The sequence below is a fragment of the Agrilus planipennis genome, unplaced genomic scaffold (assembly GCF_000699045.2).
Source record: "Agrilus planipennis isolate EAB-ADULT unplaced genomic scaffold, Apla_2.0 scaffold16, whole genome shotgun sequence".
Lineage (NCBI taxonomy): Eukaryota > Metazoa > Arthropoda > Insecta > Coleoptera > Buprestidae > Agrilus > Agrilus planipennis.
The window spans coordinates 1067281-1084416 of record NW_020438946.1 but is presented as its reverse complement, the minus strand read 5'-3'; the positions used below and the strand labels follow the sequence as shown (position 1 = coordinate 1084416).

The window sequence follows — 17136 nt, the reverse complement described above, 5'->3', positions numbered from 1 at the left end:
AGAGATTTGCGGACAATGAAGAAGTAATCGAAGCTGTAAATGGTTATTTTGAGGAGCTTGACGAATCAGTCTATAGAGATGGCATTAATAGACTGGAACACCGCTATGAGAAATGTATCAGCCTTGGAGGAGATTATGTTGAGAAATAAAAAAAAAAAATTTTTAAAAACCTTGTTTTTCTTGGTCAGGCCGGAAACTTATCAATCCACCCTCGTATAAGGACACATATGAGACCGTGGGATATCGCTGGGTTGGAAGATGTATTCCTTAAACCTGTAGTATTTTCTTTCCTGTGTGCTCTTATTGGTATTTTGGTTTCATGGTAGTTCCATGGTATAATTATGCGTGTCCGTCTGTCCAATGCGTGGGGCTGCCGTGTTTTGTGCCAGTGGATTTGTATGGTGTTTAAAATTGGTTTGAAACTAGATGAGGCGTTGTTTAATGGTTTCTCCAAGCGATGGCAATTTAAGTCTTACAGTTTAACCCATAAATCCGCCGGAAGTAATTATTTTTCGTTTAGTCTTGCGTATTTGCTCTTGTTCTTCCCTATCAGGTCTTATTTTTGATCGTGATCTTGTTCGTTGGGTCTTGGTTTTAGTCTTGGTCTTGTTCCTTCGGCCCTGGTCTTGGATTTTCGTAATACCAAGACCTAGACCAATTTTGCTATTCATTATTCTTACAATAAACCCATAAGCGTCCACATAGATCTTGTAAAACACCATGACGTCTGACCATGTCAATCATAAGATACGTTTTACAATTTGCTACGACGTTTCGTAAAACCCTTCACGGAGAAAATGAAAAACGAAAATTTACCTAAATATTAAAGCGATATTTACAATTTATCCCACTATCCTGTTGCTTCGTAAGCGAAAATAATAAAAATTACAATTTGAACCCNTCGCCATTTTTGTTTTGAATTATAAGCTTTTGTTGTCTATGCAGTTGCAGAATGTGAAAGCATTTATAAGTAAACGCCTTATCTATAATGCTCAGTTGTCTGATAGATTAACTGTATTGAAAAAACGAGATAAATACAATTATTACGTTACCCAGCGTTAGTTTGAGGTATTAATCGAGTGTCATTATTACAGGGTGTAATTAATAGAAGCATCACACACCCGAAGCGTCTGATTATTACAGGGTGTAACTTTTAAAACAAACATCGCACATCCAAGTAAAAAATAAGTAGAACTGAAGTCCTACACCTACCTTCCCTCTTTTCCAGAATTTTCATTTTAAGATTGGTCTTCATACTACTTAGTAATAATTAAGAAACTTGAAATAGTTTTTAAAGAAACATTTCAAAATTGAGATCATTACAAGTTACCTAATAACTTATACTGTACTTCATTTACTTTCTCTAGCGATGTGCCCCTTCCAATGTCTTGGATGCGCCCTGGCAAAATCGTAGATAGGGGGGAAATAGCTCATTATACTCTCGACTCNTTTTTAAAGAAACATTTCAAAATTGAGATCATTACAAGTTACCTAATAACTTATACTGTACTTCATTTACTTTCTCTAGCGATGTGCCCCTTCCAATGTCTTGGATGCGCCCTGGCAAAATCGTAGATAGGGGGGAAATAGCTCATTATACTCTCGACTCTTGTTCATTAAACATACTTTTTCATAGAGTACCGTACCTGCCAAAAGTTTTCTTCAATCATGAATAGTAGTGCGAGTCGAAACTAAGCGTTAAAGCCTTTAATATGTCTTCAAAATTAAATAAATATCTCGTTGATACTTTCAAGAGTAATTGGTACCAATAACAGCACATTTGAGCATACAATTGTAGTGGATGAAATGGTCAATTTTTCCGTGCAGTACTGTACGGATTATACGCTCCTCACCGGTTAAGAGTTTGGCCGAGAGTTGTCTCCTTCCTTTTCTGGCCTAGTGCTGTTCTTTTCTACTTTGCGCCGGTCAAACTGAAGGTCACACCGCTACAGAAACTAAACGAAGTATACTTCTACTGCAAATTGAGTTACTTACAATCGTAAATTATAATTTTTGCATTGTCATAAAAATTTAGTTTTTTCCGTCTTGGCGTTTTATAAATTGCTTAATTTTACCGAATGTCCACGAGAGGCAAAATGTCATTTAAAAATAGCCAAACAAAGTAGCGTCGTTTACATGTTTAGTGTAAAATTGTTCGCATATTTCATGGTAAAGTTCACCATCAAACGCGATGTCGTTATGTGTCCTGTGCAACATGCATAAGTGTACAAGTGTATAAATATCTGTATTTTAATACGTACATATACAGTATTAATGTATTCAGTTCGTTTGGGACAAAGAAGTTCCTTGAAAGGTCAGGTTGACGTCCTGACTTACGCCAGGACATTGTGCAAACTCATCAAGCGCCGTGATTTGCGTGAGATGTTTCATCGTGCGACACATTTAATTACAGGCCTTTAATTCGACTGCTGCACGCAAAATTTGTCGAATCGATTAGCAATTTAAAAGAGAATTAAGTAGCAGTACATACAGGGTGTTCTAAACTGATCTTGAGATATTTTCTATTCACTATTTCTTTATTCCTTTAGTTTTACGTATTGTAGCGAGCACGAGTGTGTTTGTGTGCGATCGGGCACACGTGTGCGTGAACGGCTTATCGATCCGCCGACCAGCCGCGGGCGCCTTTCTTCATGTGCGCCGTATTTCTAAATGTGTGCGTCGTACCTGCGTTCTAGGAAAGCAGTTAAAACAGTTCAAAGAAAAAATAAACTATCCGGATGTTTCCAGAAGGCTCCCGAAAGTAAACAAAAAAGTATTTAAAAGAGACGATCGCCGAGAGAAGTAGAAATAAATTGACCGTTGCAGAAGCGAATCCGGAAATAAATTCACAGTGATAGCAGTGAAATAAATGGCGCAGTGAATAGTGATATATCAACAGTAATGTAAATAAATAGAATAATTCAAAACCTAAGTTCAGTAATAATTTAATGGTGTTTTTAAGTTCTGTAATAATTAGTGTAAATAAATAGTTTTTGTCGTTATCAGTCTTAGCAGTTAATTTTGTTAAATCTACAAACATTACAATATGAAAAAAGCATCAAACCAATAAGAGTAGTAACATTTTGTTTGGTTATAGAACCTACACTTGCTTTTGTATAGTATCCATTTTATACCGTCAGAGCTGCACCATTGTAATTGTTGTAATGTTCAACAAATTCTAATAAATTTTATCGTTATATATTAATTAAAACAAGGACTAGTTTTCATGACGACCGCACACATAACTTGCGGAAGCCGCATGTGGCCTTGAGATCGAAGGTTCCCCATATCTGCTCTGGAGCGTTTTATTTGAAGACAACCCTTGGCATTGTAGACCATTCTAGCTGATAACAACGGTATAAACATTCAAGGAATATCTAGTACATTCTCACTTATTCTAAACTGCTGTTTGGTGGCTCGTGGTCGACCCAGAAACTGAAATACTCATCGAACAGGAGAAATTTCGAAAATTTTTGGAAAGAACATCATGGAAATTGGTAACACGCCTTATCTGGTGGGTGATGGCCGATTGGAGTTTAAGGAGTAGTTCTTATATGCCATATTTTGTCAAAAGTCTTTTCCAACCCTAAAAATACTGGCTTAGTCGAGTGGAAGAGATTGAAATCTTGTATGACTACAGTTCTTTTGATAAATTCAAATGGAAATTGGAACCGATCTATACCGACCATAAAGCTTCAGAGCTACATTTATTTTTTTACGTTTTTCTTTTGAAAAGGATTGTGGGCGTTTCAAAAAAAGTTATTTCTATACGTGTGGCGATTTAAGATAAAACTTGAAAAATAAGGTCTAGGTAATGTTTTACACTACAAAACCGAGAATTTGTTATTCAAATCAACTGCGCGCCACATTTACAACAAATGCTAAATCTCTCCCATTAATCATACCATTGTTCGGGAGTTAACGGTTGCCTATTTCTGGATCGCTTCAAGGACGAAATAAATTCTTATTTCTTGACACAGAAACCTGTAGAATATGTGGAGGGTGTTGCAGTTTTCATCGAAAGCCGAATGCACTTCGGGAAATATGATAAGTTTCAAGAAGGAACTAAACTATTGTAATGTTCGTAGGTTTAACAAAATCAACTTCTAATACTGATAACGACAAAAACAATTTATTTACACTAATTATTGAAGAATTTAAAAACACCATTAAATTATTACTACATTTAGGTTATAAATTATTCTATTTATTACACTACTGTGCTATTTCTCTCTCTCTCTTCCTTTAAATACTCTTTTGTTTACTTTCGGGAACCTTCTGGAAACATCCGGATGGTTTATTTTTTCTTTGAACTGTTTAACTGCTTCCCCAGAACGCAGGTACGACACACACATTTACAAATACGGCGCACATGAAGAAAGGCGCCCGCGGCTAGTAGGCGAATCGATAAGCCGTTCACGCACACGTGTGCCCGATCGCACACAAACACACTCGTGCTCGCTACACTATTAATGTTCGTAATGCTGTGAGATCATTTTACTTCGTTCCTAATATTTTCTTTTCACTTAAAACGGAAATGGGGAGTAGAATTCCGTATTGTAGGTAGATACAAATTACTTTGCAAGCATTTTCTTGAACAATCAATACATGTATGTGCTTTATTTACTGAGGTCAATAGACCTTTTGTTCACGTTTGTACGCCTTCAAGACTTCACTACCAGGGTAATTGTCGTTCAGGTGATCTATTTACCGCTAGACTACACTCGATGAAAAATGCAATATGTTTGATCAATTTGCTTTTGAAGTTTCATTTTTCTTGGTTTTTCCTTTTTGGAAAGAACATCGTGGAAATTGGTAACACGCCTTATAACTATAAAGGTCATTAATTGGATGTAAATACAGTTACAAAATATTCGGGTTTTAACTTGAACTAGATGAATTAAGTTGACAAAGCATTGGGCAAAGAAACAAACCTAACCCATCCTAACCAGAACTAGTATAAATAGTTATAAATTGACACTAATCCGAATGAAAACTAAACTGTAATACTTGTTATCACTAAAAGGTGCTACATGGTAGGTAAAGTGCTATACATGAAGTCATTAAAATTTTGTGTAGATTCAATAATTAAATAATATAGAGGGGTTTCGACTTAATAAAATCCATAATAACGTAATATCTTTAAGTTTCGCCCATTATTCATTGATCTTTGATAAAAAATGCCGGAAAATAATGAAATCTACACATTCTGTTCTTAACTTATAAATGTTGTTTCACCAATTTTCATTTGATTACTCTTCAGTATGTTGTTTGTGTTCATCAAGGTACCGGATAACCGTTCTGGCAGGCTTTACATTAAATACCACCCTCACTAAACCTAAACCATTTCAATTTTAACTTTTAATTGGCGGTTTTTCAACGAAGGTGTAGAGTTGAATCCGTTGAAATGAGTATTCTCGTTTGAAACATAATTAGGGTAATCTTACCAATAACATAACCCAACCTTTAAGAAATATATGGTACAGTACAAGGAAAGCAATATTCTTGGCGGAACTAGTTTTTTATAATTAAGTGTCAATTTCATATTAGCAGCAAGCGCTAAATTTAATCCCTACAGACTTAATTAAAAACTAGATATTACTTTGCTGTCGTATACCTACAATAGATATTCTATGTTCATTTAAAATAAATAAATAGAAAAATGTGACAATATACCATGACAAGAAAGTCAGCTAGTTGTAAAAAACAAATTTGGCGTAAAAAGTATTTAATGATTTAAATTTCTAAAAATAGGTAGCATTTTCAAATTGTCCTGCTAATTTGGATGTAAATGTCCTATTAAAAATATGTAAATTCTTAATTGATAATTGCTTGATGACTCAACAATAATTAGTAGGTAATTAGATGATCAAAAGTATCAAATCAAAGCTGGGTAGGGGTTAACAAAACAATTTAATATTACAGTCAACAACTACATTTCCCCTAATACAGGGTAGATTTAGCTCTGTTTTTTTAAGTTGAAAACTACTGAAAATAAAAATTTGTAAAATTCAATTATTTCACGCTGTTATTTGATAGCTCAAGGTTAGCCCAGGTTATCCCAATTTTTTTTCGTTAACCCACCACTGGTTCAAAAGTTATAAAAAAGGTTTTGAGGAGGACTTAGAAAACGAATAATTAAAACTAGACAACAACAACATATATTTACAACTTAACAACAACTGGCCTAACGAAAGGAGAAGAGAAGAGACTTGTTCTGCTGAAGGCGTAAGACGAACTGATTTGGTATTTTATGAAAAATGATAAACTGTTCTACAAGGAAGGAATAGAGAGGGNTGCAAATCTAAGCATACTAATCTTTTGCCCTTGCACATCTATCCCTACAGTTGTACTGTCTTTAATGATGTTGATGGCGTCTTCGATGTATAGATTAAAAAGTAGCGGTGACAGTGTGCATCCCTGGCTGACTCCCTTTTTAATATTTACTTCCCTACGTTGCATCTCCAGCTCTATAACTGCCTGTTGCTGTTTATACAAACTAAATATCACTCTTCAATCTCTATAACTCATCCCTATATTTTAAAGTATATTTAACATCTTGTCCCATTTAACATTGCCAAGAGCTTTTTCAAAATGTACAGAAAAAATTGAAAAGTGTAATAACTGATTTTCAAAATTTTTGATTGATTAATAAGCCTATTGTCCGCGATTTATACTTAATGTTATTTTTCCACACCATTATTCAGTTGCTTACCACTGCTTGAGAAATAATGCATGTTTTAATAACAAAAGCAATACCTGACGTGGATTGACGTTCAAATATTAAGAAACACGAGTTGGTCAATATTTTTATAATTTGCGTTTGGACTGCTTTTTAAAGGCTTTTGGGCAGCACTTAGACAAATATGTATTACAGTATTCAAAGCAACTGGAAATATAATGGAAGTCGTCATCACCATCATCATCATTCTAAGGTCGTCAGTCTTAAGACTGCTTGGACACGCACCTCCACTTATTTCTACTTGAGCTAATCTTCGCATTTCCCCAAAACAAGAACAACCCACATCCTTAACTATTTTCGAACAGTTATCTAACCTGGGTCTACTTCTACTCCTCTTAACTCCTGTTTTTGCCTCCAATATGTCTCTGACTAGACCTTCATGCCTGAGAAGGAGTCCTACCAACCTATCTCGCCTACTTTGTATTGACTTCCGTAGAGTTCTCTGTTCTCCTATTCTTTCTAATACCTCTTTTTTTCATCCATCTCTATCCACGGTATCCTCATCATTCACCGGTAACACCACATTTCGAACGGTGCTTACGTTTTCTTTTCCGCCGCGCCCACTGTCCATGTTTCGCACCTGTATAACGCCGTGATTCAAACATACACTTTTAACAATCTTTTTCGAAATTCTAAATTAATCGTTCGCGAGCGTAGTATTGACTTCTTTTTATTGAAGACGACTCGATCTTCTTCTTCTTCCGTTCTGACTTATCTGACTTCCTATATACCTAAAATCGGCTACTTCTTCTAATTTTTCGTCTCATATCTTTATATTCGCTCTTTCTCTACCTTTTCTTCCCTTGCATATCAGTATTTTTGTTTTACTTTACGCTTCCATTTTATTTAAAGTTAACTCCTTGTTAGATACTAATACTGCTATATCATCTGCAAATCTAAGCATACTAATCTTTTGCCCTTGTATATCTATCCCTACAGTTGTACTGTCTTTAATGATGTTGATGGCGTCTTCGATGCATGTGGTATGTGCATTAAGATTAATATTATCTTTGCATTGCAGGAGTGTTGTGATTCGTATGTGATGTGCTGAACAGGAAAATGGATTCTCGTCTGTAGAAAGGTAGGATTTTGTTAATTTTTTATCTGTACACATTTCATCGGAATGATCTATTTTTATTGTCTTTATTTATCTATTAATCGATCAACATNATCATAATATTGCAAAAGGCGACGACTACTAATAATTTCAAGCAGGTACCTGTAATCGTTATTTCTTATTAGTATTCATAATTAAACAATCTTATGTTATGGCGAAATGTCTACTAATCTACTTCGCTTGGATGAAATTTAACGCGCCGAACATGACCGAGCAGAGCGCGAGAACTCCCGAACGCAGTTTCGGTTTCGGTCGTAGTGGCGGGTTTGCCGCCGAAACCGAAACTCGTTTTTTTGCCGAAACTCGACCGAAACCGAAACCGAACTTTCGGTCGGACACTACCCATTACCTATTGTGGAAAATGGGAAATTTATTTTACGGGTTTGATTTAGTTAATAGGTAGGTAATTTGTGTCAGATAAAATTAAATTAAACAATTTAAAATTAACATTTGTAACGACGTCGACTTTTATATTGTTTACATGTTTGTGCTATGGGAACCTGGACTATAAAGGATTCGACTTTTACCTTTTTTTTACGGTTAGGAACAAAACAGTAACTTTTCCCATAACAAAAATCTTGATATTTTTGCGCACAAGAACAGTGGTCTTGGTACATGGTACAAAATATTTTAAAAGGCATATCCAACATTACTGCGGCCCTGTTGATAACGAATAAAACATTTTTGGCCGGCCCCCTCCTCCTACACATTTGCGCTTCTCGGTACCATGACACCTTCTGCACTCCTCCCCCTACTTCGCTATGTCACCACTGTCAAGACTTGTAATCTACCAATTATGCATTATTACTAAAGCTCCGTAGACTTGAAATTCCAGGTAAGCTCCTTGAATATTATTAGCTGTAAGTAACATGTAAAAATATAATAAATTACGTTGCTGGACGTTTAAAATCATTAGTTCTACCAAATCCTACGTTTTTGCACGTGTAGCAATTTCGAGAGGTATTTCATGTTGAACATTAGAGGTAAAGGGCATCGAATAGCCTTATCAGATAACAGGTTAGAGAGCTTAATGTAAATACATTATGTTTTGTTTTCCACTTAAGTTCTGACTCATTTTACGGCTTGAAGAAATTTGCATTTTCGCCTGTGATGACCTTTAACTCCTTGAATTTGTTATTTAAATATTCACTTGTTTTACACGGGTATGTTAACGTTGCGTCGTGAATATTTTATGAAACTAATTGTAAGATTTATAAGTGGTATTCACCAAGGGTTTAGGTTTGCTAGTAGTGGGAAAGATTTCTCTAATATTGATATGCTTGTAGTAAAATTGTGAAATGTACCGCGGGTTTAGGTTAAGTTATGGTGGAGAGAGTCTTCCTAATTGACATATATAAATGGTTTAGGTTGGGTTATGGTGGAAAGGTTTCTCTAATGTGGAATGTACCATGGGTTTAGGCGAGAGAGGACGTCCTGATTGACTTGCGTATGCCAAGTGAAAAGTACCATAGGTTTAGGTTAAGCAATGGTAAAAGAGGAATTCCTAATTGGCATATGTGAAGTGCTATTAATGCAGCAGGGGTTGTTGATGGTTATGGTGGGGAAAGACTCTTTAATTGGTATGTTTAATGTGGAATGTATCATGGCTTCAGGTTACGATTTGGTGAGATTCGCTTAAAAAATAGCACCTTGCCTTTTAATGATTGAGTTAGTTTGTAAGTGCATGTTGTCAATTTTGATCTTTAGTGCTAAGAACTGATTAGTATTTGGATTTATATAGAAATCTTTTATAAGTTGAATGCCTAACCATCATTAATTACCATTTTTGATCGTGGGTTTAGATGAGGCAAGGTTATGGCGAGAAAGGTTTTTCTGATTGGCATATACGAAGTCTATCGATGCTGTGTTTTCTTCCGGGCTTTTTGGCCATGGTCCGTGGAATCTTGCTTTTCCAGATTTTTCGCCGTTCTTTGCTGCAGCACCTGCCCAGTCAGTACTGAAGATACTGTCAGCAAAGAACGGCGAAACGTCTGGAAAAGCAAGATTCCACGGACCATGGTCAAAAAGCCCAGAATAGACGCCGGCCGTGAAAGCCTAAGAGCTACATATACGAAGTCTGCTCAAAAAGTGTTGCGGATTGTGAATTTCTGCGGATTACGTATATTCGATTTTCAATTTTTTTGTGGCGTTATGTTGGTACTTATGTCTCTCACTTATACCGACAAGTTCGGCCATGTTGAATGTTCAGTTAATTTTTGACAGCTGCTTTGCTTGCACATGTTTTGGCTCGTCTTCATCTTTGCCTATTACAAAAAATTGATTAAAGAATCTGAATCTTTTGTGTGAAAAACACGGATGCATTCCGAACATTGACAAAATAGATATTCATGAATAAATAATTTTTGAAACAAAACACAAAATTCGCGATACTTTTTCAACAGACCTCGTATGTACACGCACTATCATTAACGGTATGTCTTACGGTATAAAAGTAAAACTAGGAAAATATTTATCTATTCTTTTAAAACTTGATGGCGAGTTAATTAGGAAGTGAAAATGGGAGGAGAAATCCAAGTGAATACAAATTAAAATTTTAAACACACTTTATTTTTTTCCCAGTACAACCCTGTGTTTTCTAAGTAGTCAGTACATTTACAATCTATCTCCATAAAAAAATTAAATCAGTCTATAGGTTCGTGTAAAGGTATGCAGTGTTAGTAGTAGTAGTAATAGTTGTTTTTATCAATATTGTCTACACCGGTTGACATAAATACGTCGTTAATAATAAATAATAATTAGTACAAAGACATTTACAACAAGTTATAGTGTTGATATAATTAATAATATACTTAGATATTTTTTTATTGGTGAAGTGCAGAATCGATCAATCGATTAACATGAAAATACACAGTATAAGAAGTGCAAAATCTGAAGGAGTCCAATTCCATGGTAAAGTGAAAACAATATCGAATTTTATTCCTAAAACAGTAGCGAATCCCCTTTATTCCCTGAAAAGAATTAGCAGCTACAATGTCGATCTATATTTGTAGTACTTATCTTACAATTAGTTTTGTTATTTTTATATTATTAACTGTCAGTTTCAAGCGGTGAAAAGTTAAAAAAGTATTTTGAATAATAGCATTCTTAAAAAATGTGTCTATGATATTTATTGTACTTTTATTAATTATACCATACCTATTATTGCAAGATGAAAACAATTTTTTTACAACAAAAAAATAGTCTTATATTTAATAGCAAGAAAGAATATTGAATGGCACATTTAAGCATTCTAAAGATACCTTTATTGTTTTGCTATTATATTTTTAAGATTTCATCATTTTATCTACATTAAAATTGGAATTATCCGTGACCGCGTAGATACATACACACTTACCTATAAGTATGTAATGTATATATTTGCAGTTAATCGATAATTATATGCGTTTGTTTGTGCTCACTATTCCAAATAACAATTTCGATTATTCTTTCATAATTCAAAATTTCCTAAACTGAAAAAAAAAGAAAACTAAATATCAAGCTACGTAATACTTACTGTGTATGACTTCATCTCCTTTATGTGCAATTTCATGTGCCGAATCTTTAGCCGTTTGAACAATAGTTTTGCCGCCTCTTATGAGAGGGTTGCTGCTCGCGCACCCCATGGTCGTGTTAAGCCTGACCGTCACGTAGGGATGGTGCAAACAAACTAGCCACTGTCCAGAGCCGACATTTCAACTCGATACCATGCTTACAAGCGCCCCCTATATCGTTAGGTGGTCGATTTGATTTATCTGATTTTGTGTTTTTTTACTGCGATTGCCTCGAAAGAACTATGTGTCTACGTACGATATCTAATTAATGTTGAGAAGTTGATCGAAATTCTGCGAATTATAAGTGTCTTACCGGTGTAACCGAGATGACGTGGCCGTAAGGGACGACGGCGACAAAGGAATTAATAGTTACGGAAAATTTTACGCTTAGTGATTGAAAAATCAATTATCCAGGTATACATAAGACACGTGGGTACTTTCGACTCATTGTTGTTACATAATTTAACGATTAAATGGCGAAATTATTATTTTGCAAATCATTTAGATAATTATGTATTTGTTATTCCAGTAATTGATATAAAAACAAATAGGTAGTATGAAAATATACATTTACATTTGTTTTTATTTGTCGCGACGACGGTGACGTTTTGATCAGTTATTGTCAACATTTTTTTTTTTAATTTAAGAAAATTAAAATTAAAGAAAATAATGAGGCGCCAGGTGTAGATGGGATTCAGGGAGAAATTGTAAAACACGCAGGACAAGTGGTTAGAGATCGTATGTTTAAGCTACTTAGTCACATTGACGAGATGGGGAAAATCCTACAGGATTATAAACAGAACGTGGTAGTAATCATACTTAAAAAGAGAGGCACGGATAGGTGCGATACATATAGAATAATTAGCTTAACTTCCCATGCGTCAAAAATTTCAACTAGAATTGTACAGAGGAGGATGGAAAAAAAGGCGGAAGAACTATTAGGGGAAGATTAATTTTGGAGTAGAAGAAATAGAGGAACGCGGGAGGCCATTCTAGCTTTACGGGTTTGGTTCTTGGCGTGTTCAATATTATAATAATAAAATCTGGTAAAAACAAATACTTATTTGAAACTGTTAGAGCTGAAGAAGAGTAAGAAGTAAACGAAGGTTGATTTAGAACTGAAGAATATAGAATTTGAATAATTTAGGAAAGTTATGAAGGTGGAGCTAAGGGTTGTAGATAAAAGAAGGGAACCAATAGTAAGAAAATATGATTTGAAAAATGCTGAAGATAGAAAATATAGAATTAAGTTGTTGAACCCAAATCACCGAAGAAACCCCTCATAAAATAGCAATTAGGACGGATAGCAAAGTACAGACGTCATGCGGTTAGTACGCGAAGTTGAAATGTTAATAGGGATTATAGGAAACTACAGTAATAAAAGTTATTGGAACAGATGGATACAATACAAAAGCTTTAGAAGACATTGTTGAGAAATATTTACACAGAAAAGGAATATGATACAAAAGATTTACATATTTACAAAACTACATTATATATACAGGGTGCTCTAATTTATGTTGGTCGCTACACGGGTAACAATAGAGAAAACGATAGAAAAAGGAAAAAGTGCGTATATAGGATTTATAGATTTAGACAATGTTAAATGAGATAGGCGAGATAGGTTAGTAGGACACCTTCTCAGGCATGAAGGTCTAGTCAGAGACATATTAGAGGCAGAAACGGGAGTTCGAAGGGGTAGAGGTAGACCTAGATTATATTACTGTTCCCAAATAATTAAGGATGTGGATTGTTCCAGTTTTAGGGAAATGCGAAGATTAGCTCAGGATAGGAAAGAGTGGAGGTGCGTGTCCAACCAGTCTTAGGACTGACGATCTTATGTTGATTAAATAGTAAAAATCGGATTATCTTTTGAAAAATACAACTACCTTGGAGGAGTGAAGTGAGTGAAAACAATTTGTTCAAAAGATTTTGAGTTCGGCTAGTTTAGGGAATTAGGTGATATTTTCAGATAGACGTGACGGTTGGAAAAACATATTCCACACGTTCAGCAAATTATGTATTTTTTCGTTCATGTGACATAAAAAGAAAATTTGGACAAAAAAATGTCATTTCTATGTTCGGTAATCATTTTGGCTTATCTTTATATGGATAAGATGAAGAATATTATTCGTGCACAAGAATATGAATACGTCACAAATTAGACTAGTGGAGGTGCGTGTGCAATATCGGTTTTTTGATTGACGACCTTGTGATAATGACGATAGTGGTTATAACTACCTATTCCTTATGAATCCTTGAAATTTTACGCCTTTTTAGTATTCCGTACCTCAAAAGGAACCCTTATAAGATTACTTTGCCGTCTGTCTGTCTGTCAAGACCTTTTCCTCAGAAATATCTGGAGATATCAGGTTGAAATTAATATCAAATAGTTAGGTCTGAAATCCCATGGAGTTGTAAAAAAAAATCAAACTTTTAATAAGTAAACGCAATCAAAAGATACAGCTGTTTATGCAGCATATTTTGACCTAGAATTTTTTCATTTTAATATTATAATTTTTTGTACGTTTTGGCGACTGATTGTGATTAAAACGTACTCGGTAAAAGCGGGAATAATCTTTGAGATTTAATTCCCGTGGCAGGCGAACTATTTACATACACGGTTTTTTATTTGGTTTAATATTCGGTGAAGGCGCCTGACATTTTTGAATACAGTAAATAAGTATGAGAACGTACCCATACTACGTGACTCGTTAGGGATGGGGGTCATCAAAAGCGTAGGTTTTCGTCACGTAGTCAGTATCTTTTAGGGAGCTATATTGGAAACTTTCTGTTTGCAAAAAATGATTTAAAACCATATTTACTACGGGAAAACTAGAGAGGAAGGGGGCTCTTGACATATAATACGGGTGGTCACCGAGGGGGTATCAAAAGTCGTTCCCCCATTACTAGTGTCCGACCGAAACTGGTTTTTACGACCGAAACCGAAACCGAAACCGAATTTCGGCAATGGTCTCAGTTTCGACCGAAGCCGAAACCGAAACTTCCTTATATGGATCATGTTTTGAGAGAAAAATAAAGAAAACGTTATTATAATCAGTCAGTTTTATTTTTTTGTCTTTAAATCACATAGCTGTGCAGTCATTGACATTTTCACTTATTGATAATCAAATCAAAACCCACATAACAACCCCTCATTTAAGAAAATACTTTAATTGTGCCTTAAAAATTCTTAAAATAGGTGAGATGTTTATTTGAGTAAGTATAGTAGACTAGACTCATTTTTCTTTTGAAGATTATTCATGCTTTTTTTTATATAATATTAAACATAAAATTACTTTTGTTATTGTTACCTAATATCACAATAGGTATAGGAACTTAATATTTAAGTAATAAACAAAACAAAATAAATCACTTTTATCTTAATTAAGAACAAATTAACTTCTTCTAAACTTAATTCGTCATGTTGAATGACACTAAACTTCAACAGAAACAAAAGGTAAACGACTAAATTATAAACTAATCGCGATCATAATATTGTAAAAGGCGACGACTACTAATAATTTCAAGCAGGTACCTGTAATCGTTATTTCTTATTAGTATTCATAATTAAACAATCTTATGTTATGGCGAAATGTCTACTAATCTACTTCGCTTGGATGAAATTTAACGCGCCGAACATGACCGAGCAGAGCGCGAGAACTCCCGAACGCAGTTTCGGTTTCGGTCGTAGTGGCGGGTTTGCCGCCGAAACCGAAACTCGTTTTTTTGCCGAAACTCGACCGAAACCGAAACCGAACTTTCGGTCGGACACTACCCATTACCTATTGTGGAAAATGGGAAATTTATTTTACGGGTTTGATTTAGTTAATAGGTAGGTAATTTGTGTCAGATAAAATTAAATTAAACAATTTAAAATTAACATTTGTAACGACGTCGACTTTTATATTGTTTACATGTTTGTGCTATGGGAACCTGGACTATAAAGGATTCGACTTTTACCTTTTTTTTACGGTTAGGAACAAAACAGTAACTTTTCCCATAACAAAAATCTTGATATTTTTGCGCACAAGAACAGTGGTCTTGGTACATGGTACAAAATATTTTAAAAGGCATATCCAACATTACTGCGGCCCTGTTGATAACGAATAAAACATTTTTGGCCGGCCCCCTCCTCCTACACATTTGCGCTTCTCGGTACCATGACACCTTCTGCACTCCTCCCCCTACTTCGCTATGTCACCACTGTCAAGACTTGTAATCTACCAATTATGCATTATTACTAAAGCTCCGTAGACTTGAAATTCCAGGTAAGCTCCTTGAATATTATTAGCTGTAAGTAACATGTAAAAATATAATAAATTACGTTGCTGGACGTTTAAAATCATTAGTTCTACCAAATCCTACGTTTTTGCACGTGTAGCAATTTCGAGAGGTATTTCATGTTGAACATTAGAGGTAAAGGGCATCGAATAGCCTTATCAGATAACAGGTTAGAGAGCTTAATGTAAATACATTATGTTTTGTTTTCCACTTAAGTTCTGACTCATTTTACGGCTTGAAGAAATTTGCATTTTCGCCTGTGATGACCTTTAACTCCTTGAATTTGTTATTTAAATATTCACTTGTTTTACACGGGTATGTTAACGTTGCGTCGTGAATATTTTATGAAACTAATTGTAAGATTTATAAGTGGTATTCACCAAGGGTTTAGGTTTGCTAGTAGTGGGAAAGATTTCTCTAATATTGATATGCTTGTAGTAAAATTGTGAAATGTACCGCGGGTTTAGGTTAAGTTATGGTGGAGAGAGTCTTCCTAATTGACATATATAAATGGTTTAGGTTGGGTTATGGTGGAAAGGTTTCTCTAATGTGGAATGTACCATGGGTTTAGGCGAGAGAGGACGTCCTGATTGACTTGCGTATGCCAAGTGAAAAGTACCATAGGTTTAGGTTAAGCAATGGTAAAAGAGGAATTCCTAATTGGCATATGTGAAGTGCTATTAATGCAGCAGGGGTTGTTGATGGTTATGGTGGGGAAAGACTCTTTAATTGGTATGTTTAATGTGGAATGTATCATGGCTTCAGGTTACGATTTGGTGAGATTCGCTTAAAAAATAGCACCTTGCCTTTTAATGATTGAGTTAGTTTGTAAGTGCATGTTGTCAATTTTGATCTTTAGTGCTAAGAACTGATTAGTATTTGGATTTATATAGAAATCTTTTATAAGTTGAATGCCTAACCATCATTAATTACCATTTTTGATCGTGGGTTTAGATGAGGCAAGGTTATGGCGAGAAAGGTTTTTCTGATTGGCATATACGAAGTCTATCGATGCTGTGTTTTCTTCCGGGCTTTTTGGCCATGGTCCGTGGAATCTTGCTTTTCCAGATTTTTCGCCGTTCTTTGCTGCAGCACCTGCCCAGTCAGTACTGAAGATACTGTCAGCAAAGAACGGCGAAACGTCTGGAAAAGCAAGATTCCACGGACCATGGTCAAAAAGCCCAGAATAGACGCCGGCCGTGAAAGCCTAAGAGCTACATATACGAAGTCTGCTCAAAAAGTGTTGCGGATTGTGAATTTCTGCGGATTACGTATATTCGATTTTCAATTTTTTTGTGGCGTTATGTTGGTACTTATGTCTCTCACTTATACCGACAAGTTCGGCCATGTTGAATGTTCAGTTAATTTTTGACAGCTGCTTTGCTTGCACGTGTTTTGGCTCGTCTTCGATTTTTGCCTAATGCTTTTAATTTAGAAGAAAA

At 35.2% G+C, this 17136-nt stretch overlaps 1 protein-coding gene across 2 annotated transcripts in view; it reads right to left on the bottom strand.

The window, feature by feature from the left end:
• The window catches only part of LOC108744635, a 23786-nt gene extending 12035 nt beyond the window's left edge, over positions 1–11751 (bottom strand). For both annotated transcript variants that reach the window (XM_018480499.2, XM_018480500.1), the window contains exon 1: positions 11374–11751. In XM_018480499.2, coding sequence (XP_018336001.1) covers positions 11374–11482 — 109 coding nt within the window. In that variant the 5' untranslated portion in view covers positions 11483–11751. The remainder of the gene's footprint in view (positions 1–11373) is intronic.
• Positions 11752–17136: the final 5385 nt, after the last annotated feature.